We start from the raw sequence: 26,278 nt of genomic DNA on the forward strand, positions 1-26,278 counted from the left end.
TAAAGTGATCAGACAAGCAGTTCTACCCAGTTTTGATCTTTTTCAGAGCATTTTTTAATAATAGTTGGCTCAGTATTTCTATTACGTCCTCCTTTGTGTGTGTGAACACTAACAATATAGTATGAGATCTTCAGTTTTAAAATAAGTGCCACCATCTTAAACAATGTTTACTTTTATTGTTGTATTCTGCAGTATGTTGCCAAAGAGAACATAAAGTATCAAAATATACTATCTACTTAAGACGAGTTGACACCTGTTTTTCATTTTTTAATTTCTACTTTATCTCCTTACTTTGTGACTGTTATTCATCCTGACAGATAAGCCAGCTAAATCAAGCAGAAATTGGAAGGAAACCATTGCAAAAACTCCCTGAATGTTTCTCTCTTTTTTGAAATGATTATTAATGCTTCCCTCAAAGCGGCTGCTAGGGAGGGATTTGTTTATAGTGCTTTCTTTTCTTTTTATTGCTTCTCCCTCCTTTATCCTGTGCTTGATTGCTGCCTAAAATCTTGCATAAAAGCACATTTTACAGTATGTCACTGATTAAATTCTTGACGCATTAGTTCCAGCAAGAGTGTAGGCATCTTGTATAGCACTGTGGCACACCTTGAATTAAACATAGAATAAAGCCTTCTGGTTTTTCATAGATGCTAGGCTGCTGCTAATGGATATGATGTACTTCTGTAATGGCATACAGCTCATACTCATTACTTTTAGTTTATTCATGCAAATGAATAAAATGGATAGGTTTAGCAAGTAGGGTTAACAATGCTTTGTTCATATTCATCCCAGCTACTTCAGGTATTGCCTCAAAATCACAATAATTTGTTATTCAAATAATTTGTTCTTTATGTATCTGAAGAAGTGTGCATGCACACGAAAGCTCATACCAAGAACTAACTTAGTTGGTCTTTAAGGTGCTACTGGAAGGAATTTTTTTATTTTGTTTTGACTATGGCAGACCAACACGGCTACCTATCTGTAACTGAATATATGTAGATATTGCAAGAAAGAATCAGATCTAAGAAAAACATATCTCTTTCAATTCAGCATGGGCATCCAGTTGTTGTTACATTGGTTAGAAAAACATTGAAGTCTCATTTTGAAAGGCAAATAAACTTCACAGTCTTTCTTTTGTAGTGTTTCCTCAGATGTGGTAACTCTTCAGTTTTTCATGTGGTAACTGTTTCACACCAACCATTTCCTATGTAAAAATGTGATAAAACCACAGTGTTAGAACCTGACCACTTCAGAAATAAATGTGAATTAGCTCTGTTATGATCTGTAATAAAGAGCCCCTGAAATCATGCCGGTTTTTCTCTCTGGACCTAGTTAGTTGCACATAGTTCCCATTTGAATCTCACTGATTTAAACTGAAATTAAATCTAACCAAATAGGTCTGGATGCAACCCATAATTTCTACAACATGTTAAAATGACCCATGTTTCATTTCCTTCATAAATAAAAACAGTCACTCAAATAGCAAACTTGGATAGTGAGTGCCTGTCAGTTTAGTAGTGACATGTGGCCACCCAAAAACTATTGTATACTCCCAAGTAGTGGGGGAGGGTGTGCAGTAACTTGTAAATTATGATAACAATGTTAAAAGAACAAAAAGGGTTGTGAGCTTCCAGGGCCTATGGTGTGTTAGGGGTTTCACTTGAGTGTTGCGGGGAATGGCTTGCTCAAACCCTTAAGTTGATTAGAATTTATAGGATGCATTTCACAGCCAATATCCCAGCTGCTAGTGCTGCTTCACCAAGTTGCCATGACCTTGAAAAAAGGGGGAAGTGGATAGGAGGGACTAAGTTTATTTCACAGTCAAAATTCAATGCCTCTGAACTTGACCCTTTTCTCTTGAGGAAAGGAGATAAAAGATGGGATGCAGAATGTGTGTGTAGGTTTTGAGAATGTCAGGAATCAGTGGTTTTCTCCAGCTCAAGTAATGTTCCATTATTAGTTCTGCATCTATAAAAGAGTTGGGAGGAGAGGCAGCAAACAAGAAGGGCTGGGAACTTTTGTTTTCCCACCTCATTCTACATCAGCAGCTGTTGACAGCAGCAGAACTTGTGAATGTTGTGATGTCTCAGCATAAGCTAAGTTCTAATCTTATTTATTCATTTATAATACAAAATGGCTTCTAAACAATTTTAATACAATGTGGTTTGGGGTCTAGACATCTAGTAGCTATTGTTGATAGCAGCTGACAGCAGCCTTGACCTGTTTGTTCCTTGTTTTGTGTTTGTTTGTTTGTTTGTTTGTATGTGTGTGTGTTAGACAAAGCTAGTAATTTTACACTGAAATGTTTTTGTGTTTTCTTAGCAAACTTGACTGGTCATGTAGAGAAGGTGGGCATTGAGAACTTTGAACTGCTGAAAGTTCTTGGGACAGGAGGTAAGAATAGGCCCTCTTTGCTAATTAAATATGAAAATATTAAAGCAATTGTTAAGTTGGTTTTTTTATTAAAAATATCTTAAGTTTAATGACTGCATACACAATATGTTAAATGTAAAGTGCTCTTGTTAGGGTTCCTGCAAGGGACCATTATCCTTTTCAGGATATCCTATTCTATTCACTTCCCCATACCCTGTTTTTTTTTCTCAGTAGCAGTAACAAGTAGGACTGCTTCTTTACCCTTCTACCAGAAGTGCTTCCAGACAAGCTCTCCTTCAAATTATACCATCCGTTTCCCTTTTTTTCTTCTTCCAGACTTACACTCAGTATTATATGGCTGCTGAGAATGCTGAATACTTATTGGGTTGTTTTCCACCGTAGGTTTTTGTTTTTTGTTTTTTTAAAAAATCTGCTTCTGCATGGGTACATGGATACATGGGTATCCCCCATGTATTTTGACATCTCCCTTTTCTCATTTTTCCATTTCTATTATCACTTTCCATTCAAATTCAGTATTATTTCAGTCAACAAGGTATAGAAATGCCATTGAGTTCAGAGATTCCAATAATTATCTTTCTATGTGTATAGGGTTGGAATTACCTTGATTTAGGTACTTTGCTCAGTTGTGAAGATGGGAAAATGATAGGAATTGAATACTATGGTATCCAATTACTCGTACAAATATCTGTTGTTTTTTGAGTATTTTATACTGTGCCATATGTTTGTTTTTAGCTTATGGGAAGGTGTTTCTAGTCAGGAAAATAAGTGGTCATGATGCTGGCAAGTTATATGCCATGAAGGTTTTGAAAAAAGCAACAATAATTCAAAAAGCCAAAACAACTGAACATACGAAGACTGAACGGCAGGTACTAGAACACATCCGACAGTCACCATTTTTGGTGACTTTGCATTATGCGTTTCAGACAGATGCAAAGCTTCATCTCATTTTGGGTAAGTTTTAATATAACAACGAAATATTTTCACTGAAACAAAAAAAAGAAATCTAACATTAAAGTTCAGTGATTCCATGTTAAGAGTGCCAAGCCAGTCAATGGTAGAATATAATAAATATCCAAAGAGTTTACAAACTGAAGAATATGCTTTTAAAATTATTTGTTCTTATCATGGATCTATAAGGTTGTATTCAACATGCTCAAAGCAGACCAACTGAAATCAATAGACAACTTTTGCAGTGATCTGAAAGCAAGTCACATTAGAAAATACAAACATTCATGCGTTATGTGTGTTAGATCTCCTGATAATGTTACAGAGGAAGCAACTAGGGTTGTACAGGGCTGCCTTCAGATGTCTTCTGAATGTCAGGTAGTTGTTTATCGCTTTGACATCTGATGGGAGGGCGTTCCACAGGGTGGGTGCCACTACCGAGAAGGCCCTCTGCCTGGTTCCCTGTAACTTGGCCTCTCGCAGTGAGGGAACCGCCAGAAGGCCCTCGGAGCTGGACCTCAGTGTCCGGGCAGAACGATGGGGGAGGAGACGCTCCTTCAGATATACTGGACCGAGGCCATTTAGGGCTTTAAAGGTCAGCACCAACACTTTGAATTGTGCTCGGAAACGTACTGGGAGCCAATGTAGGTCTTTCAAGACCGGTGTTATATGGTCTCGGCGGCCGCTCCCAGTCACCAGTCTAGCTGCCGCATTCTGGATTAGTTGTAGTTTCCGGGTCACCTTCAAAGGTAGCCCCACGTAGAGCGCATTGCAGTAGTCCAAGCGGGAGATAACCAGAGTAAGGGGTTGGCTTGTGGTTCTATGCTGGAATGGAACACAGTTACACTGGAGCACCTGAGATAAACCAAGAAGCTGCTGGTTGTTAGCTTTAAGCCATTTATAAGTACCTTCTGACAAATCAGAAGGAGATGTGTGTTGAAATTGTATTTATGCAGGCTACCAACTGTGTGGCTGCTTAGATAAGTTTTCTCCCTTCAGTGCTGACATGCCCCACTTCAGATTCATGAACGTTAACACATCTAGACAAGACTATAATCCTGCCCCCCGCCTCCCACCCTGCTTTTGAATATTTTCCTTTAATAACACAGCTTGTCAGTTTTGGTTTCCAGTTCACGGGTACAGATAGTTCAGTTGCATAACCCTTGTTCAAGCTTCTCTTATGCCTCTGAGAGATTTTGGGCTTGTCAGAGGCAAAGAGGGATCTCTACAAGGTGGTTTTAATCAAAATGGGTACCCCTGAAGCGCTTCATGGCACCTCAGTGATCTAGACATTTTTTAAAAATGCTGCAGACAAGTGGCTATTTTCACTTTCAGCAGTTGGGATCCAGGGAGAAGAGAGAGCCAACGCTAGAGTGAGGAGACTATGTAGAAGGAGAATTCCATTGTGATTGACTAGTCTAGCTTGTAATTAGAGAGACTGTGTTTACCAGTGCTCTCAAACTCTAGTGCTTTGAGGGAGAGAATTTTGCAAAAGTGGAATTTATGTATCTAAAGAAGATGTCAAGGTGAGAAGTCTGTTGTGACTGACAGGCCAAGTATATAATCCAGGGATTGGGCAACCAGCAGCCCATGGGTCAGTCTTGGTCCATCAGGAAGTCAGATTTGGCCCATGAGGCTTGGACCCCTGTGTCAACTTGGGCAGCCTCTGAATTGGTCCAAGCTGAATCAAGCTGTTTTACAATCTTGTGGTTCGTGCTCAGCCCTACTCTAAATTAACCTGTAGTTGAAACTCAATGGGCCAATTAGATTTTTGGTGCTTCCTGAAGGAGAGGGCCCTTCAAATTCTCTAATTGTTTCTTTTCCATTTTATGTTGCATCCAGAATTGCAACAGAGCATCTACATTAGTGGGATTTTGTTGCACATTCTGCTGAGCCTTTTCTCTTCTCACCCAACTACTCATGGTTTATATATTTCTGGAAATTCTTACCTCCTCCCAGCAATGAGATAGAAGTTAATGCAGAGACTTTCACACTGGTTGTGCATTCTCTGTTCTAAGGAAAAAGAGAGGTTCAAATTCTAAAACTTCAGTTCCTTCTGTCTTTGCATCAAGGGTAATTAAACACACACACAAACATGCACTCTGGAGGACAAGCTAATTAGAGGACTATTTACTGTAGATTAGCACTGGTGGAAAGAGGAAGTGATTAATGACACAAGCTAGCAGGAGGAGCTTTTAAAAAGAAGGAAAAAGCAGTGATAAGTGATACTGTGTTTCTTTTTGGTCTGATCTGTGGTAGGGGAAAACTTCATATGGTTGCTGAGAAAACAGACTGATTAGGCAAGGATGGCATAATCCCCACCCCTCTAAAACGTGAGTGAGTGAGGCATTGTCATCCCATGTTAAATGCCTGGAAGAATCCTTTGAGGGGAGAAATGGAACTCTGGGTCAAGCACCCTGGTGGAGTCATTTCTTTTCTATTACAAATGGTTGTCTCAGAGCAGCTTTTCCTTGGGGTCTGTCAGAGTTTTCATGTAACGTGTAGTTGGGTTCTTAAAGGTCTGTTATTCTTACTGAGCAAAACTGAGCAATTTAGAACAGGTGATACTGCTTTCTGTTGTGTGTTTTTTTTTAAAAAACAAAGCTACATTAATCAACTTCCTGTATCTTAGATTACATAAACGGAGGAGAACTTTTTACCCATCTTTCACAGAGAGAGAGATTTACTGAAGATGAGGTACGAATATACATTGGAGAGATTGTGTTAGCACTTGAACACCTGCACAAGGTAAAACTATGATTTGAACTTTTCTGAGAAATTCCATGTTTTTTGAAGTGCGAAAGAGGGGGAAAGAAGACTTGCGCTTTAAACTGTATAAACATTAGACATGACAAAATTCAGCACGCTGTTTGCAACAGCATGGGTGAAGAAGGCCTATTAAAAACCTGCCTATGGCCAGTTGTCTTTCTTTCTTTTGTTAATAGAATGTATACATTGTTTGATTATTTTTGAAAAAACAACCTCAAAGTGATTTACAAAAAGTTAACATTTAGTTTCCTCTAAGATGGATTGCTGTGCCATGCACACCAGAGATTGTGTGTTAAAACAAACTGGTCTGTTTCAAAACAAGCCAACAGCACCACAAGGCAGGATCAGATGAAATTGCAATTAACTGCTAGTGAAATTCTTCTGGATACACAGGAGAAGGAGGTGTGAAAGAGTTTCTCTCCAGCTTGTTCCAGGTTGTGCATGTAGTTATGGATTATTCTTAAATGTGAACTAATATTAAGGTTCTTCCTATGTACAAAATACCTCCTTCACCTCCCACCACACAGCAAGTAGCTTGTTAAAAGCAGTAGCTAAATTACATGACAATGGGCCACTGGTAAATGCTATTTGTCTGTGGTTAATTATTGTTAACTTCAAACAAGTCATCTTAAGGTTCTTAGACGGGCAGGTTGAAACTAACCATAAGTTTGAGATCAGGATGACATGGCCAGCTATAATTAACTGAAAGTAGAACCCAGATTCCTCCTCTTTGACCATGCAAGAAGAGGAAAGGGTTGAGAGAAGTATACAAGCCTGAGGATCACTGCAGTTTGTGCATATTGCACTAAACCATGTTTTAGTGTGAAGCAGTGTGTGCATGAAACGAGGCTCACCGTATTTCCCCATAGCCATATTTTGGATTGTGTCATAATTTTGTTATGTGGGTCATTGACCTTAATAATCAATATTTGAGTCAATAACATAACGTAAGAGGAGCCTGCTGGATCAGACCAGTGGCCCATCTAGTCTAGCATCCTGTTCTCACAGTGGCCAACCAGATGTCTTTGGTAAGCAGGATCTCTAATCCAGTGGTTTAGAGATAAATGCATAAGCCTCAGGTTTGTGCACCCCACCACTGGCATGTCAGAGGATGTCAGAAGCATTTGCTTCCATTTTGTGTCTTGCGTCATTGTGTATAACTTGGGAGAAATTGTGATTAGTTTTAACTATAGATTATCAAAAGAAGCCAACTTCAAACTAGTTAATGATCCTGCTTTGTAACTGCAGTTCTAGATTCAGAGATAGCAACAAACAGTGGTTAAATGAAAAAGTTTTTCTTTCTAAATGAAGATATGTCATCATTTCTCAAATATTTACGCTATGCTTACTACACATAGAAAAAGTCTTCTCTAGTCTGCCCAGAAATTTCAGTTCCCGTTTTGACTTACCAATCATGCACATATAATTTAGTTTGCTACTTTGATTTAATGTGGGTGTTGCTGGGCCAAAGCAGACTGAATAAAAAAATGACCAGCACTACAAAGAAGACAATATCGTCCAGTGTGTCATTTCCTTTATTCAATAAACTGTCATGCCTGCTAGTTGTAATAGGAGTATTTAGAGTATTTGATTTAATATTCAGAATTATTTCTAGAGGTAAGCAGCATAATATTCCTCTAAAATTAATAAAAAGCAGGTTATCTTACAAGTATACAAAATACATTTCTCCATTTGGTGTTCTATTTATATGTTATTAATTTAGTTGTAAATTAATGTCAGATCGGCACCATTTTTAAATATACATATATGAAGATGTATTCATAGGAAACTTGATTTAAATCAGGCCACCCTGTGTAAATATAGAGCACAGATAGGTTTTTTTAATGCTAATAACCACACCTCAGTATATTTAGCATTCTAATAATTATGAGCATGCTTTAATATGCTTACTAGTATATAATGAATTTAATTTCTTTTTTCAGTTGGGAATTATATATCGTGATATAAAACTTGAGAATATTCTGCTTGATTCTGATGGCCATGTGGTACTGACTGACTTCGGCTTGAGTAAGGAGTTTGTTAGTGATGAAGTGAGTATCTGCATATGAAGTGTTTGAACAAGTGATTGTATAAATGAAGGCAGAACATAAACAAGTTGAAATATTAGCTCTCATTGAAATCATCACATATGCATTTGAGCACAGAATTTGCTTCATAAGATTGTTCTCCAATGGATCATATGTCTACAACATAGTTTGTAAGCCTACAACAAACCATGGTTTCACATTTGTTTCTGCAAGACAAACCAAGATTGGTCTGCTGGGTTCAAATACTTAGACAAGCTACACTTTGGCTAAATCATGGCTTAGTGTTATGTGCAAACCAGGAATTGTCATTTTACTAGTAAATACCTACTTTATCATTTTTTAAAAAAACAGAGTAATTGTTGATGGTTTGGCTCCACTTAGGCACCTGGTGTTTTCTTTTTGTGATGATAAATGACAGCAGGCGCTACTTTGGTAGATCAGAGAATGTAGGTTAATAAAAAATAAAAATCTTGATTCTTATATGAAAACCTGTGGCCTTCCAGATGTTGTTGGTCTTAATCACTCATCAGCCTCAGCCTGCATGATCAACTTATATTTATAATATATGAAGTAGCATCTATTCTCAGAGTTGTCAGTTTGGACCGATAATAGAGGTGCTAAGAACTGTTAGTCTTTTCTCTTATCCTCATTTTGTCTTGTGATTCTGATATCAGTTAGTGTGTTGTGTGCCTTCTTTTTTTCAGAATGAAAGAGCATATTCCTTCTGTGGAACTATAGAATATATGGCTCCAGATATTGTCAAAGGAGGGGAGACAGGTCATGATAAGGTATGCTTTTCCTTAATAAAGCATATGGTGAAGTTTGTAAAACATTTAGATGTTGCTGAGGGAAGGGAAATGTACCCCTCTGCTTGTGGCCCCACTTCCCTACTTATGAACTCACTGCTACCAGATAAAGGGGGAAATTATTTCTATAAGACTACCCCAGGATGAATCAAGTTACACGTTAACCCTATAATACACAAATGAACAGACAAGAATGATGGGCGATAGACAAAAAGATACGTAGTCCCATATAATATGCAACAATCCATAAAACAAGGTGCATCCAGTCAGTCCAGGACAGTAAAGCCCAGATCCTTCACATTAGTTATAATAATTTTACTTTCACTTATAATTTATTTCTATTTTATAAATTCATCTATCTTGATTTACCTCTAGCTGTGAAGATAGCTGTCTGGATAATTGTTATTTCTTAGAATAATTGTATTGGCTTAGTGTATTTTTCTGCTTTTATAATTTATATGATTATTTTATAGGCTGTTGATTGGTGGAGTCTAGGTGTTCTTATGTATGAATTATTAACTGGAGCATCACCTTTTACTGTTGATGGGGAGAGAAACTCACAAACTGAGATATCTAGGTAAGTTATATAATTGGCTGCAAATTATTAGATTTTTAAACTCCACTTTTAAAGAAAATATTATTTTATATAGTCTACATTTGTTTAACAATTTGTGGAAACCAGAGTACAATAAAAGATGTAGTGTACAAATACACTAGAGCTTGACTGGATGTTGTCAGAGTACTTTATGTTGAGCTTTAGACTTGCAGCAGCGGCTCCACTTCACAGGTATAATATGCTTATTAAGATGATCCACCCACAAATTCTTATGTCACCGATGGATTCCTGAATGCCCGTAGGAGCTTCTGTATTATGTTGCTGATGATCCTGTGAATGTTCTAATTGATAAGCCCCCTCTTGGTTGCAGGATAAAATATAATCCATTAAGTAAGCACTGGGTAGATATATCCTTGCTACTTATCCAGAAATGATTATAAAAAATCATATTTAATATTTTTCTGAAAGGTAGTACAAAGTTGAGTACTTATTTTGATTTAGGCATAAATTCAAAGAGAAGCAAAGTCTGCCAATGTTGTTTGAAGTTAATAAATGCAATTGGAAAAAACAACTGCATCTTAGAAACATTCCTGTATAAGCAGCTAGGATATATCAATTAATGCAGGAGTTTTCAAACTTTCTACTCTTAGAGCCCATGTGAGACTGCTGAAAATTACAGAGGCCCATCAGTCACAGAAATAATTACTGATTTTATAATACACCTTTGGAAATGTTTAAATTCTTTGCCACATTGTTTTCCTTCTGGCAAAGAATCCTGTAGCTCAGCTTTCCGCAAGCTAAGTACAAACATTTGCTCTGGAGGTATTATTACTCAGCTGTTCTGTTTTAGAAAGAATTTCCTGATCCAAATGCTGTAAGTGGAGATGGATTTCTCTAATTATTTTTACTCATCTTCTGTAATTTCCCCTCCTATTCTCCTTTGGTACTCAACTTCTTCCTAATTCCCCACCCTTCCAACTGTCAATTTCTTTCATCCCTTATCCCTGGAACATCAGCATGCAGTGAGTTGCTAGTGCTGGTATTGATCCAAGCAGATGGAGGTCAGGGCAAGCAAATGTAGAGACGCTGAGCAGGCTGTGACACTGAGGCCCACTGAAAGTGACCCCAGGTCCAATTCTTGAGAAACACTGCATTGATGGGTCCTATTGACGCTTCCTAGATAAGGTTTATTGGCACCACCATTTCAAAGGGTCTTAGGTAGCAGGACTGGTACTAAAATCTGGGTAGCAAGAGTCTTTACTCTGACTGCTAGTGGCTCTCCATAAAGTTTTGGACCAGTCACTAGGTGGACCCAGCTGTCTTGACAAACATATGACAGTTTGTACCACTTTATGACCACAATTCTACATACACTATCACCATGTGGTGAACATTTCACTACCTTGTTGTGATTTTCTCCCTGTTCTTCAGGAGAATATTGAAAAGTGAACCTCCTTATCCCCAAGAAATGACTGCTCTAGCCAAAGATATAATTCAAGGTCTTCTGATGAAAGATCCCAAGAAAAGACTGGGCTGTGGTTCAAATGGTGCTGATGAAATAAAACAGCATCCCTTCTTCCAGGTGAAACAAAACTAGATATTGTCTGTTTTTCATTTTTGCTTTGGAAACATGTTACTTTTTGTTTAGAAATATGTCTGGCAGGCATTAGAGAAAGGACTGCTATACTACTTCCCCTTAGCTACGTGGTTCTCTGACATCACCCTCAGATCCACCTCAACTCCCCTGTATGTGCTTCACTCTCTTTTGGGGGTATAGTCCTGAGCTGGGTTGCTGCCAGGTGTTTTAAATCCTTGTTCTTTTCTCTGCCACATACCAAGTACTTAAATAATTGCCATCTCTAGCATAGCTGGTCAAGTTGCCTGTGTGTATGATGCAGCAATTATATTGATAACAGAAGGAATAAAAAGGTTTACAATTATTCATTGCACAGAAGCATATGGTTTCAATTATGTGCATTCTTACATGCTACTTGGGTGCATACAAACACTCCAACCCAATCTACCCTTCTAAATAGGCCTAAGGTAAATCTCAGCATTTATCCCCAATGATCAACAACAATGCTGATCCTACTGTATCTTACTAACCTTGCTGCAACCTTCCAAACACTCTCCCAAGCCAACTGCAGCTGTCTCCCACCAGTATTCAGCCCTTTCAAAACTCATATCCAACTATTACTCATTCTGAGCACACAAACCCCTGACCTTATTTTTACTATAGTTCACTTAATGTACTTACCTACAAATTTAACACAATACATAGTGTTACATATTAATTTCCCATAATTACTCTATTATTTATACAATATTATTTACATATAAGGTTTTTTTTGCGGTGGTACGAAAATGATGGATTGTGACATCCGGGAAAGACATGAAACTCCTCTTCCTGTGTTAAAAATAAATAAATATTGACACAACTGAAAGATTCTAAAGTACAAGCAAGCCTTGATTTATGTGTGTGACTGTGCACACGCATATCGCGCAGAACCCGGAAGTGACCCAAAAATGTCACTAAAAGGAGTGAGGTGGGGCAGAATGGGGTGTTTCAAATATACACATTTTCACTTAAATGTGCGGTGCCTTGTAACGTAACCCCCACGTAAATTGGGAGTTGCTTGTAAAAGATAATTAAAAATTTCATTCCTATACACACCTAGCTGGGAGTAAGTACCATTAAAAAGAGCAAGCCTTACCTGGGAATAGACATTAATAGGATTACAATGTAAGTCATAGTTAAGAAGGCTGAAGTAAAATAAGCAAAGATTGCAAGCACAATATGTTAGTTCTGAAGTTTGTGAACAAAGTGGAGAGCAAAGCCTTAGTTGCATCTTCTGTATTTATGCTCAACCACATTTGCCCAAAGAACATATCTGAAGTCTTAGGCTGCAGTCCTATACACATTTACCTGGGAGTAAGTCTCACTGAATGTAATGAGACTTAATTCCTGAGTGGATGTACATCGGATTGCACTGTAAGTCATTATTAAACTTCCCTGAGCAATTCTCTTTGTCAGTTGAAATGTTCATCTTTTGCTCTTCTTTCATTACCTTCTAAAATTACTTTACTTTCTTTTTAGAAACTGAATTGGAATGACTTGGCTGCCAAAATAGTGCCAGCTCCATTTAAACCAGTAATTCGTGATGAATTGGATGTTAGTAACTTTGCAGAGGAGTTTACAGAAATGGACCCAACATATTCTCCAGCAAGCACACCACAAGCTGCAGATAAGCTTTTCCAGGTAATTGCATATATTATTATTATTATTATTATTAGGAACTCGTGCAGAGATAATTTCAGAATTAAATAAAATGTAGTGATGTTTCTGAAGGTGATTAAAGTGAATGAAGTTTGCTAGAGATGTTTTGATACTAACGTAAACAAATGGACTGAATAAAGTCTCATCATTATGCCTTCACTAGTATGGGAAGGAATAGTCATGCTTGCATGACTATGTAACCCATCCTAGGATTGTTAGAAAAAGTGCAGACTTAGTTGACAAGTAAAATTATAAAATAAAAAATATGACCATCAGTTATATATCCCACACTGAAAGATATGGCTGTGTAGCACTATTTGAGATGCATTGAGTTGGTGACTGACAGTATGCAAAGAAAGGTAAAAATGGCAAGTAATGGTGTGGGTTGGCTGTAAAGCATCTGTCAGGGGCTCAGGAGCAGAGGCACAGGGGAGAGAGGAAATGGAGAGCGAAGGGGAAGAATCGGAGGGCAGCGTAGGGGAATATGACAGTGGCCCGAGAGATTCCATGAGCTTCTCCAGCGAATCAGAAGATTCCCAGAAGGGGGCGCTGATGGCCAGGGCAAGGGGGGTCCCAGGGGGGACGCACCAGAAGCAAGGGGCCAGCGGGGACTCCCAAAGCAGCAGCGAGAGATCAGGGCCAGCTCCCCCACCAGAGCGTAGTGGGGGGGAAGAGTCCCATGCATCAGGGCCAGCGTCTCCTCCAGCGGGGAGAGAAGATGAGTCAGGGCTGACCACGCCTCTGTTGGAGAGTGAGGGAACGGAAGGGAGGTCAGGCCCAGCTAGCCCCCCCGAAGGGGGAAGCAGTGACAGGAGCAGTGTAACGGTCAGGAGGAAGGTTGCCGGCTGGGCGCGGGCGCCAAGTTCAAATGTACAGGCGCGTGGCACAGCAGAAAGCCCGGATTGGGAACCAGGTCCTAAAGCCCGCCGGAGGCAGGGGGAAGACTCAGGGGAGTCAGCGTCAGAAGAGTCCAGAAAGGACAAGACCCCAGCGGACAGGCGGACCCAGAGGAGGAAAGAGCAGAGGAAGAGGTGGAGCAGGGCTAGAGTCTTAAACTGGTGCCTGGGGGGAGGAGATTCAGACGGAGCTTCAGCGGTCTAGAGTTCAAGACGTAGAGCTGCGCGCCGCGGCTTTGAAATCGAAACTGAACTTCAATAAAGACTTTTGTATATAACAAGAACTGGCGTTGGTCCTTTGTGAGCTGGGACCTAGGGCAGCTCTGACAGTAAGCTCCGTCTCCAAAAAAATTTAACCCTCGCAGCGTGAGTTGGCGCAGCGAGGGGCAAAACTTGGTGTTTTGCGAGCTCACGAAGATCGGCCAAGATGACTACAGAGGACAAGGTGAAAGAGCTGACAGAAGCGGTCACGACGCTTTACGCAGAAGTGGCAGCATCCAAAAAGAGAGAGGAAGAAGCACTAGCGCTCTGCCAGGATCTGCGGAACAGGTGGGAACATTTGGGCAAGGAGGGACTGCCAGGACCCAAGCCAGAGGGAGTTGGCCTCGGGAAGAGGGGGGGCAGCATCGTATCCCATTTCGACGGGAACCTGCAGCAGTATCCTAACTTCAGAGCAGACATAGTTTTCGCGCTCAATTTGCTTCGGAGGGACTTTAGAGATGAGGAGGAGAAAGTGGGGTTCATAATAACTCATTTGCATGGGGAAGCTAAATCGTGGCTGCGCAATTTATGGCGTGAAAATGACCCCGCCCTCAAAGATTCAACAGCTTTTATCAAGGCTATGGACGCTTGTTTTAAATCAACGGTTGATGTGGATGTGGCCAGAAGGGAAATGCATGGTTTGAAGCAGGGCAAAGCCACTGTGAGACAATATCACTCCCGCCTTTTTGCTTTAGTAAATGTGCTGGGCTGGGAGAAGGACTCCGCTGCCGTCAGAGATCTGTTCTGGGAGGGGCTGAATGGGGCCGTGAAAGATGAACTGGCGAGAGGGGAGAGACCTAACAGCACCACAGAAGTCGTGCAAAGAGCGCTGGCGATAGGGGTGCGCCTGGAAGAACGCCCTTGGAGCAGGGATGAGGGACGTATAACACGCACACCAGCCAGAACGACTCCCTTCCTACCCAGAGAGACAGCGCGCGCCCAGTCCACGCCTCCACTGGGAGGGGGAGAAGAGCCGATGGAGATAGGTGGTGCCAGGGCTCAGACAGCAACCAGAGCCCAAACACCAGGAGCAGTCAAGGCGAAGACTCCTAGAGGGAGCAGGAAGTGTTACATCTGCGACAGTGCACAGCACATGGCCAAAGAGTGTCCCCAGAGGCTCCAAAAGCACACTGCAGCCTCAGCAACAGTAAAAGGAGCAGTTCAGCAGGGGGAACAGCTACAGGGAAACGACGAAGCCTGGTTGGAGGCAGAGGCACTGGGGCCCAGCCAGGCGAGTCAGTGAAGCAGTCCCCAGAGATTTTACAGCCCACAGACCCCCTCCCGCCCAAACCAGTGGTGCAACTCACCGCATCGCTCCAGCTGCCCAATGGACTCACTATGGAAGTCCCTATTACCATTGACTGTGGTAGTAATGCAGACTTTATAGGAGTGGATTTCATCAAGCAACATCGCATAGTGCTTCTACCAGCCACGATGCCCCTAAACGTCATCACGGTCGATGGAAGAGAGCTACTGGGAGGACAGGTGGTACAGCAAACACCGCCAATGGTGATGCGAATTGGAAATCACCGCGAAGTCATCAGCTTCAACATCACCCACCTGTCAGACACGCTCATAGTATTGGGCATGAGTTGGCTGGACAGGCACAGCCCGGCATTAGCATGGTACCAGCGTCAATTGACCTTCTGCTCCTCCTACTGCGCAGAACACTGCATCCTGACTAGCCAGGAAGATGAGGGGCAAGAGGATGAACCACAGCTACACTTAGGCATGCTGCAAGCGGTACCCAACAAGTACAAGGCGTTTTTGGAGGTCTTCTGCGAGAAGGAAGCGGACAAGCTGCCTCCCCACAGGCCCTACGACTGCAAGATTGACCTCCTGCTGGGGGCGATGCTGCCGACTGGGAAACTGTATTCCATGTCTGAAGACGAACTGCAAGAACTCAGGGAGTTCATAGATCACAACTTGAAGCGGGGATTCATCCAAGAATCCAAAGCAGCGGGGGGCAGTCCCGTGTTTTTCGTGAAGAAAAAAGACACGCCCCAACGGAGGCTGATAGTTGATTACAGAATTATCAATTCCAGGACGAAGCCCACGGCATTCCCCATGCCCAAGATCGACGACCTGCTCGCGACGGTGAGGAAGGGACGCATCTTCACCAAGCTGGATCTTCGAGGGGCGTACAACCTTATACGCATGCGGGAGGGCGATGAGTGGAAGACAGCCATGTTTACGCCTTTGGGCACCTATGAATACCGAGTTATGCCATTTGGTTTGCAAAATGGCTCCCATTGTTTCCAAGCCTTCATGCACCACGTGTTAGCGGGACTCCTCTACAAGAAGTGCGTCTGCTTCCTAGACGACATCCTGATTTTCTCGGAATCGCAGGAGGCTCACGACAGAGACGTCAAGGAGGTCCTGCAGAGACTACGGGAGCACAGACTTTACGCCAAACTGGAGAAGTGCCAGTTCGACATGACGGAGGTGGATTTCCTGGGCTACAAGCTGTCCGACAAGGGACTCGCCATGGACAGCACCAAGGTCCGCTCGGTGTTGGACTGGAAGAGCCCGCGCAATCGGAAGGAGGTCCAGAAGTTCGTCGGCTTCGCCAACTTTTATCGCAAGTTCATCAAGGGGTTCGCGATGGAGACGGCGGCCATCACGGACACCCTCAGCTCCAAGAAGAAGAAGTTCACCTGGACGGACCAGGCGGAGCAGTCCTTTCAGAGACTCAAGCGTCTCTTCGCGTCCGAAGAACAGCTGCTACACGTCAACCCCAGCAAACCAATGAGGGTTGAAACGGACGCCTCGGACAGAGCGGTGGGGGCGGTCCTGTTGCAGCAAGATCCGCAAAGGGACTGGAGGCCGTGCGCATTCTACTCCAGGAAACTCAGCAAGTCGGAACAGAACTACACCATCTGGGACAGGGAGTTGCTGGCCATTCATGCAGCCTCCAAAGAGTGGCGGCACTTCCTCATCGGAGCCGAACACACAGTGCAGGTCCGCACGGACCATAAGAACTTGGAGTACTGGCGCACGGCGCGGTTCCTGAACCAGAGACACATCCGCTGGGCGGAGTTCTTTGCGGATTTTGACTTCCGGATAGAATACATCCCGGGAGACAGCAACGTCATGGCGGATGCGCTATCCAGGAAGCCGCAGTATCTCGAAGAAGCGGCACCGGTGGCGGCCAAACACATTTTCGCACCGAAGGCGTGGGCGTGCGCTTCAGCCACCGTGGACCTGGACGCGGTACGTCGCGCGCTGCAGACGGATTCGTTCGCACAATCCAAGATGGAGGAGGTGCGAAGAGGCACTGCGAAGGACGACGAGTTCCAGATACGCGACGGACTGCTCATCCGCAAAGGAGCCCTCTACGTGCCGGGAGACGACCTCCGCGCGAAAGTACTGCAGCAGATACACGACGCGCCCAGCGCCGGGCACTTCAGCAAGGACAAGACGGCGGAATTAGTAGCCAGAGACTTTTGGTGGCCCAAGATGAGGGGAGAAGTCACAGATTACGTCACTAGGTGTGACACATGCCAAAGGAACAAACCAGTACACAGGCCGCCGGCGGGACTGCTGGAACCGCTACAGACGCCGCTTGAGCCGTGGGAGAAAGTGGCCCTGGACTTTGTCACAGATCTGCCCAGCTCGCGAGGCAAAACAGCGGTACTCGTGGTCGTAGAGATGTTCACCAAGATGGCGCACTTCATTCCTTGCGCGAAGGTGGCCACAGCGGAACAGACCGCCAAGCTGTTCATAGACCACGTATTCAAGGTTCACGGCTTACTGCGGTCCATCCTGTCCGACCGGGGTCGCCAATTCATCTCGAGCTTCTGGCAGAAGCTGCTGGGCATCCTGAACGTCAAGATCAATTTAGCGTCGGCACGACACCCGCAGACCAATGGACAAGCGGAGAGGGTCAACGCCATCATGCAGCAGTACCTGAGATGCTACGCGAATCAACAGCCCTCGACCTGGGTGGACTACCTACCGCTGGCCAAGTTTGCCTACAACACGAAGCACGTGTCTATGGGGGTGACACCGTTCTTCGCCAACAATGGGCGGCATCCCAGAACCTTCCCGGGATTAGAGAGAGTGGGGGAGGGGGAGCCACAGGGAGCAGAGGCCTTGGCAGCGGAGTTACAGGAGGTCCATGAGCAACTCCGAAGGCACTTGGAGCTAGCAAAACACGCCTACAAAATGCAGGCAGACAGACACAGGAGGGTTGGGGAAGACATCCAGGTAGGGGACTGGGTCTGGTTAGCAGCCCAGGCAGTGCCGGCCAGAACATTAGCTAAGAAAAAGCTCAGACACAAGCAGCTAGGGCCTTACCAAGTTGAGGCACAAATCAATCCAGTGGCCTTCCGGTTGACACTCCCAGAGGGTTCCAGAATGCACCCAGTCTTTCATAGATCAGTGCTCACACCCTACAAGGAACCCCACAGGTTTCAGGCGCCAGGGAACGCACCAGACCCACTCAGCGAATCGCCAACGAAGGGGGGGTCGCCGAAGGCGGCGCCAGTCAACGAGGCCACGGAGATTTTAGACTCGAGATGGGGGGAAGAGGGGGTTGAATATCTCCTCACCAGGGAAGGTACCCCGGCCAGCACCAATAGGTGGGTGCCGTACTATGCTGTGGAGGAGCACTACCTCAAGGACGAGTTCCATGCACTCTTCCCCCACAGACCCATGCCGGCAGATTATTTCGACGAATATCTTTTCACACCCACACTTTCAGCCAGCACGTTCCAGGGGTTCTCTTCAGCTGAGGAAAAGGCGCCAGAAGCGAGCTCCCCAGAGGGATCACTCTCAGGGTTGGTCACAGACCGCTCTTATTGGTGGGACGATCAACCGGAGGTGGGGTGGAGCAGGGAACTGTTGAGGGGGCCCTTACAGGCAGCACCCCCCGAGGCAACAGGGGGAGAGACGGACATGGACGTGTTGGGGGAGGATCCTGGGTTCGAGCACAGCTGCAGAGAGATGGAAGCAGAGGAGATCGACGTTGACGAGCCCATTACGGACTGGCCGGATCCAGCTGGCCGGCTGCACACCAGGGGGGAAGAACTGTATCCCGCACTCACCCCCACAGCACTGGAGCACCCGGAACCCGCACCCGAAGAGGGGGAGGGGGGAAGGGGGGCTTCGAGGGGGGGATGGATGTCAGGGGCTCAGGAGCAGAGGCACAGGGTAGAGAGGAAATGGAGAGCGAAGGGGAAGAATCGGAGGGCAGCGTAGGGGAATATGACAGTGGCCCAAGAGATTCCATGAGCTTCTCCAGCGAATCAGAAGATTCCCAGAAGGGGGCGCCGATGGCCAGGGCAAGGGGGGTCCCAGGGGGGACGCACCAGAAGCAAGAGGCCAGCGGGGACTCCCAAAGCAGCAGCGAGAGATCAGGGCCAGCTCCCCCACCAGAGCGTAGTGGGGGGGAAGAGTCCCATGCATCAGGGCCAGCGTCTCCTCCAGCGGGGAGAGAAGATGAGTCAGGGCTGACCACGCCTCTGTTGGAGAGTGAGGGAACGGAAGGGAGGTCAGGCCCAGCTAGCCCCCCCGAAGGGGGAAGCAGTGACAGGAGCAGTGTAACGGTCAGGAGGAAGGTTGCCGGCTGGGTGCGGGTGCCAAGTTCAAATGTACAGGCGCGCGGCACAGCAGAAAGCCCGGATTGGGAACCAGGTCCTAAAGCCCGCCGGAGGCAGGGGGAAGACTCAGGGGAGTCAGCGTCAGAAGAGTCCAGAAAGGACAAGACCCCAGCGGACAGGCGGACCCAGAGGAGGAAAGAGCAGAGGAAGAGGTGGAGCAGGGCTAGAGTCTTAAATTGGTGCCTGGGGGGAGGAGATTCAGACGGAGCTTCAGCGGTCTAGAGTTCAAGACGTAGAGCTGCGCGCCGCGGCTTTGAAATCGAAACTGAACTTCAATAAAGACTTTTGTATATAACAAGAACTGGCGTTGGTCCTTTGTGAGCTGGGACCTAGGGCAGCTCTGACAGCATCATTTATAAATCTCAGAATCATCAGATCAAAATCGTTATTGATTTTGAAGGCAAAGGAAAAGGTATTAAATCTTGATTAGATAGTCAAAGATGATGATTAAGACTAATTTTGATTCCCTCCTGCCAACCCCATGAGACACAGTGAGGAATTTGACATTGCTCTTTTATAGTTTTGCCAGTGTAAGCATTTCTGCTTGCTAGATGGAATGATTCCTCATGCACCATTCTGGGGGTTCTCCCAACTCTCCAGAGTGGATTTGGGGAAGGAGCGGAGGGCATGTGGGGGAGGAGGGAAGGGAAAACTCTGTTGCACTAGTAGGAGCCCTTGCACTGCCTTTCACTAGCATGCCCAGGTTAGTTGAATCTGGGCCATGTTGCTGAACTCTGCTAGTGTACAAGAGCTGATCTAGAGCTCTATGAACTTCAAAATGGGCAAAAAAAGAAAAGAAAAAAAGAAATGTAAGCAGTATATGTGCATCCATTCTTCTACTCTTATAGTTGACAATAATAGAAGAGAGCAAGGAAACGTATTTTTTAGTCTTGCGCACTATAGAGTCAGAGCCTCTCAGGAAAGAGAAGATTTATGTTTGTTTCTTCAGGATTGGACCTTTTTCAATGAGCTGGATGGACTGTGGCATCTAAGTGAGGGGTACAGCAAAGTAAGAGAAGTAGGATGAGATACGTATCACAGAAAGCAATTTCAGCTGGTGTGGAAAGCAGAGCAGGCAGCAGACTGGGGACGCTGGGGGACCACAGAAAGGCTTTCAGGATAAGAAAGTGATATAGGAACAGCCTGAGACGGTTGTCTGGGGGCTGTGCATGAGGCAGACTTTGGTGCACAGACAAAATCTGGGGAAGGTAGCAGAATTTAATAGTGACTGAAGTTTTAGAGGAGAAGGTAGCAGAAGAGTAGAGAGGCAAAACAAGCTTACCACTAAAACTAAATGGACCCATTCTAGTCATGCCACATGTAAGGTACTTGATTCAAGTCCGTCTGTGATTGATAATCCTTTGCCCTGGTTTGTGTGTTTAAAAATCCTTCGTGCAAAGTGTCCTCATCACCTTATCTATATTGGGGAAGTTCGAATGAATGAAACCCAAACATTGTCACAAACTCTCCCTATACTGGAGGAGAAGAGCTTCAGTTGGTTCCCTGTCAGATGTCCATGTAGATGTTCTGGCTCATATTTTATTTCCCTTAAATAAGTCTGGCAATGGGACTCCTTATGTTGGACATTTTCAAATGTATGAAATGAGTCTAAATGTAAACTGTAATGGAAAAAAATAAAAATATAAAGAAAGGAGCAGATCCTTCTTTTAAAATTGGAAGATTTGTATGCTACTTGCTCTTCTGATGAAAAAAAAAAGAGGTGTTGCTATTATCTTACAGAACAGGTCCTTGGTAGTCCAAGAGGAAATACGAGATAACAGGTAGATATATTATTCTTATTAAATTAGCAGGGTCAGATGTATCAAAAGTGTTAACCACTCTTTTATGTTGTTGTTTTTTAAAAAAAACCTTGATGAACACTATATAGTGCATTATTTTAGAGAGATACTTTAATAGTGTTCTTGGTAAGAGTATGGATAGGCTCCACATCAAAGATAGCTAAATTTTTCCCTAACAATTCCAAGGGAATTGAAAAGAAAATAACAATTGATGTATGGAGTTTCTTCAATGCAAAACCTAAAGATTTTACTCATAGCCAAATAAATCTTACTCAATGATGTAATGGTTTCTTCCAGCTTAGTTCCAAAAACGTCATAAATTGTGAAATTCATCCAGTGAATTTTTGCACACCAGTCTCATTTACATTGAGTTTTTCTTGAAATCTTACTTCTAAATGGTGGAGGTATAACAGAATTTTGCTTCAGTTTTGTTTTTGTGGAACATGTTGGAACTCTTTACAATAATATTTTCAAAATTAATGTCACTCCCAGTATAAGCAGGTTGAATATATGGAACACATGTAAGACATTAAACTATTTAAATACACACACACACACACACACACACACACAAACACAAACACACACGTGTGTGTGAATATAAAACTATGATTAAATTTGAGGAGCAATTAACTTTACAGTTTTTAAAAAAGCAGAAATAGAACATAAAAGAAAATTGGAACTAAGGAATAAATCATGGTAATTCCACCTAGATTTTAGAATATAACATTTGTGTTTACCAGATAAAAATCCATTTGCCCAGTCATAATGTAAGCTTGTTTGATACCTTAACTGTAGGTTTCTTGAGAAGCTAGCCAGTTTGACGTATCACCCTTTGTCACCAGTGAAAAAGCTGTGAGTCAGTTTTTTAGCATTCTTTTTTATTTTTTACAAACTGAGCTTTTAATTGATTTTTTTTTTTAATGGATCAGAAGATGGTTTAATTTCTTTCAGGCAGGCTTCCTCTTACGGTGATAAGAAGGTGCATAATTTCCTCAAATATAATGATTCTGGCTTATCTTGGATGCTGATTCTTTTTTTTCTGTCTGAATTACGCTTACCCTAAATTATTGAAATGACAATTAAAATTTGATAGCTGGAAACTCTGGGCATGATGGATATCTTTTATTTTTGTTCTTTAGGGATACTCCTTTGTTGCTCCTTCTATCTTATTCAAACGTAATGCAGCCACTATGGATCCTGTTCACTTCCTGACTGCAGTGGACCGACCTGGAATTACAAGTATTGCCAGGAGTGCTATGATGAAGGTAGCGTTAAAACTTAATATAGCAGTTTAATGTCCTAATTGAAAGATGTAACTCTGTTTTATAACGTATTTATAACTTGCATTGTTTTTCCTCCTGATATTTTCAGTTTAAGATATTTTAAAAGAAAATATTTAATGATAGAATTCTTAGTGGCCTTTTAAATGTGTCTGTGTGGGGGTTGTTGTTTTTCTTGTTGTTATTATGTTGTGTATTTTAAGTTTTTATTATGCCGTATGCAGCCATGTGATCTATGGATGAAGAGCAGTACAGAAGTCTAAACAAACAAAGAAATAAATATTACATTACTTTGCTATTTCCCAAGGCAGGAAAAAGGACATACTGTAAACTTGCAATTAGTACAGGTGGTGATCTTTTTAGGCACATCCAACTGACGTGTGACCACTGATGCGCTGGTTGTTTTCGACCTGGAAGAGGGAGGGATGGGGGTGGAATGGGCTCCACCAACACTCGCGAAGGCCAGGAACGGAACCCCTGCACAAATTGGTTGCTGTCTGTGGTATTCTAATACAGCACAAAATATGTTTTGCTTTATTCTTTTTATTTTTTATTTTATTCAGTAAAGATTACTAAATACAGCCAGTTTCCCTCTCCTGCTATCTCTTGCAGGACTCTTCATTTTATCTTCACTATGAACTGGACCTGAAAGAAAGACCACTGGGAGAAGGAAGTTTTTCCATCTGTCGAAAATGCTTACACAAAAAAACTAGCCAAGAATATGCAGTAAAAATCATTAGTAAAAGGTGAAATGTTTTCTTCTTCTCATTTCTTACAAATTTGAATAATGAAAATAGCTTTTTTGTTGTTGTTTTACCTTAAAAAATGCCTCTGCTGCCCTTCAATATAGATATTCTCAGGGCCGCTTATTCAACAACATAATTAAAAAGCATAAAATAATGGCAGTGGTTAAAGAATAATGGTTTAACAAATAAAAATGTGGGGAAAGAAAGAAGCTTTTGACTGACACTAAAAAGACAAGCAAACCATCAGCCAGATCAGCTTCCCTAGGGATAATTTTAATTGATTGATTGATTGATTGATTGATTCATTCATTCATTCATTCATTCATATACTGCCCTATACCCAGAGGTCTCAGGGAGGTTCACAGAACAAAACCAGAATATAAAACCACAAACTATATAGTCAAAATATTTCATGACTGAGGTGCCACCATTGAGTAGGTCCCTTTCCCAGTTGCTGTCCTCCTTGCTTCTGAGGGTGTAGCCGAAGAAGGAACTCAGAAGATGACTCCGCTAAAGCACAAACATGTTTTTAAAAAGGCAAACATACTTGATTCTTTAATCTGAAGATTTACTACCAAATTGCTGCCTTGTTCACAATACAACCAAATGTGCCCCTATAGGATATTTTTAGAGTTTGTATAGTACAGACTCATAATTGTTTAGATCCAAGGAAATGCTTGGATTGTTAAATTGTTACAAACTGACTTCTTAATATTTCAGGCTAGAAGCCAACACTCAAAGAGAAATAACAGCTTTAAAACTTTGTGAAGGACATCCCCATGTTGTGAAGCTGCATGAAGTTTACCATGATCAGGTATTTAAAACAGTAAATATTGTAGAATAATTTGCTTACATTTGAACTAAACATTTTGCAAACTAAGCTGACTTTGCACAGTATAGGCATGAGATCCTGGAAGCCAAATTTTGATTGCTAGGTAGGATGCGAGGTTGTTTTGATGCTAAAACTAGGGCTGAAACCATACAGGAGTGGGCATAGATAATTTGCTTTCTTCAGGCTTACCCACACCTGGTCAGGTACCCTAACGAATCATCTTGCCCAGGAAGGGAATATTATGTACAGTGGTGCCTCACAAGATGAAAAGAATCCGTTCCATCTAGCGGTTTTTTCGTCTTGCGAAGCAAGCCCATTGACGGATTAGCGCTATTAGCGGTTTAGCGGCTTTTAGCGGCTTATCAGCTTAACGGATAAGCGGCTTAGCGGCTTAGAAAAAAGGGGGGGAAAGGGGGGGAAGTCAGAAAAACTCGCAAGACATTTCGTCTTGCGAAGCAAGCCCATAGGGAAATTTGTTTTGCGAAGCGCCTCCAAAACGGAAAACCCTTTCGTCTAGGGGTTTTTTTTGTCTTGCGAGGCATTTGTCTTGCGGGGCACCACTGTAGCTAGAGTTAGTTTCAAATCACAATATTTGCTTCTTTACTTTTACCATACAATTCCATGGTGGCAGTGTTACTGTTGCGATCCAACTTGGAGAAGGCTGTGACCTGCTAGTGGGTCCTGATCCACCAGTTGAAGACCAGTACTGTATACTATATACACATAATGTATGTCTTCCTGTATAATAAAAAATCTAAGGCTGTCATCATGGTCTGCAGTTCACATAGCTGTCTACAGATGACCACTCCATCTTCAGTGTGAGGGACAGCAGGCAGGAGAGCAAGGAAACAGTGCTGGTGGCAGGCAGCCCAGGGGAGCTGTTTAATGGAGCAGGGAGAGATGTTTCAGAGGAGCTGACCAAGCTGCTCTCTGAAGTGCCTTCTGCCTTTCTTTAAAAAGGATTGGGGGTTTGGGCAAGCTGGGGAGAGGGAGAGCTGTGAGGGGATAGGCAAAGGGGTGGGTGATGTTTAAAGAAGGGGGGCTTGGTGGATACGCAGGGTCGGCGAGCAGAATAAGCCGGGGGGGGGGGTGGTACTATATACATACAGTAGCTTTTTGAACCTGGAGGAATTTAAAAGTAAACAGTATATATACTTGAATATTAAATACATCTAGCTGATTATTGTCCCTTGCATTTTGAAATAAATGTTCTAAAAAAGAATTTGCATGCAAATATATTGTTTACAGCTCCACACTTTTCTAGTAATGGAACTTTTGAAAGGAGGAGAATTACTTGAACGTATCCAGAAAAAGAAGCACTTCAGTGAAACTGAAGCTAGTTATATAATGCGCAGACTTGTTTCAGCGGTGAGCCACATGCACGATGTAGGAGTAGTCCACAGAGACTTAAAACCTGAGGTATGACATTTTCAGCTTCTTGTAATAAGTTTTCTAGTAATGATTGAGACAGTTCACTTTAGGAACAACATTAGGATGGAGTTTATATGTTGTGATTTGTTCATTAAGTATGAAATGAATTATCTCTGCTCCTTGTGGTACGTTTTACCTGCACCGCCTGCCAACGGGACTGCCCATTGAGCATGTGTATTTTATTTTATACTTTTTCTATTTTAGCTGTAAGCCGCTTTGGGTCCCTATCAGGGAAAAAGGCGGGATATAATTAAATACAATTATTATTATTATCATTATGTTGTCTAGAAAATCTGTATTATGAGGTGACGAATGCATATACATTATAACAGAAACAAGTCTATTTCTTTTTCTTTTTATGCTCTCTTCACTTAATTGTGTGTTCTGTTCTTGGTGATGACTTAATTCTGCTGTCAGGCTTATATATAGTTTAAAGTGTTTCTCAGATGGATTCCAGTTTCCATTAGCCCCAGCCAGCATGGCCATTGGTCATGGGAGTAGATAGGGAGATGTCCTGTCCCTCCAGTAATACTAGAACTGGAATATCAGAGAATTCTTCTTCTAACAATGTGTGCTTAAACTATGGAATTCCCTCCTGTAGGATGTAGTGATAGCCACTAATTTGGATGGAT

General features: G+C 42.8%; 1 protein-coding gene and 1 long non-coding RNA gene across 4 annotated transcripts in view; one reads left to right on the plus strand and one right to left on the minus strand.

Annotated features, from left to right (window-relative positions):
* RPS6KA5 (ribosomal protein S6 kinase A5) overlaps positions 1–26,278 on the plus strand; it is a 38,253-nt gene that overhangs the window by 3,539 nt on the left and 8,436 nt on the right. The window contains exons 2-13 of one of the 2 annotated variants that reach the window (XM_081860321.1): positions 2,323–2,394; positions 3,127–3,345; positions 5,972–6,087; positions 8,052–8,159; positions 8,861–8,944; positions 9,436–9,539; positions 10,950–11,100; positions 12,616–12,777; positions 22,497–22,622; positions 23,250–23,383; positions 24,104–24,197; positions 25,464–25,634. In XM_081860321.1, coding sequence (XP_081716447.1) covers positions 2,323–2,394; positions 3,127–3,345; positions 5,972–6,087; positions 8,052–8,159; positions 8,861–8,944; positions 9,436–9,539; positions 10,950–11,100; positions 12,616–12,777; positions 22,497–22,622; positions 23,250–23,383; positions 24,104–24,197; positions 25,464–25,634 — 1,541 coding nt within the window. Of the gene's footprint in view, positions 1–2,322; positions 2,395–3,126; positions 3,346–5,971; positions 6,088–8,051; positions 8,160–8,860; positions 8,945–9,435; positions 9,540–10,949; positions 11,101–12,615; positions 12,778–22,496; positions 22,623–23,249; positions 23,384–24,103; positions 24,198–25,463; positions 25,635–26,278 lie in introns of those variants that run through there. The other variant, XM_081860322.1, reaches the window with a different exon arrangement.
* LOC309345411 overlaps positions 131–26,278 on the minus strand; it is a 33,010-nt gene continuing 6,862 nt past the window's right edge. The window contains exons 2-4 of one of the 2 annotated variants that reach the window (XR_014158227.1): positions 5,289–5,352; positions 964–1,204; positions 131–846 (exon numbers count right to left, since the gene is read on the minus strand). This is a non-coding gene — a long non-coding RNA (uncharacterized lncRNA). The remainder of the gene's footprint in view (positions 847–963; positions 1,205–5,288; positions 5,353–26,278) is intronic. The other variant, XR_014158226.1, reaches the window with a different exon arrangement.

The sequence above is a fragment of the Podarcis erhardii genome (assembly GCF_964252035.2).
Source record: "Podarcis erhardii genome assembly, chromosome: 1".
Taxonomy (NCBI): Eukaryota; Metazoa; Chordata; class Lepidosauria; order Squamata; family Lacertidae; genus Podarcis; species Podarcis erhardii.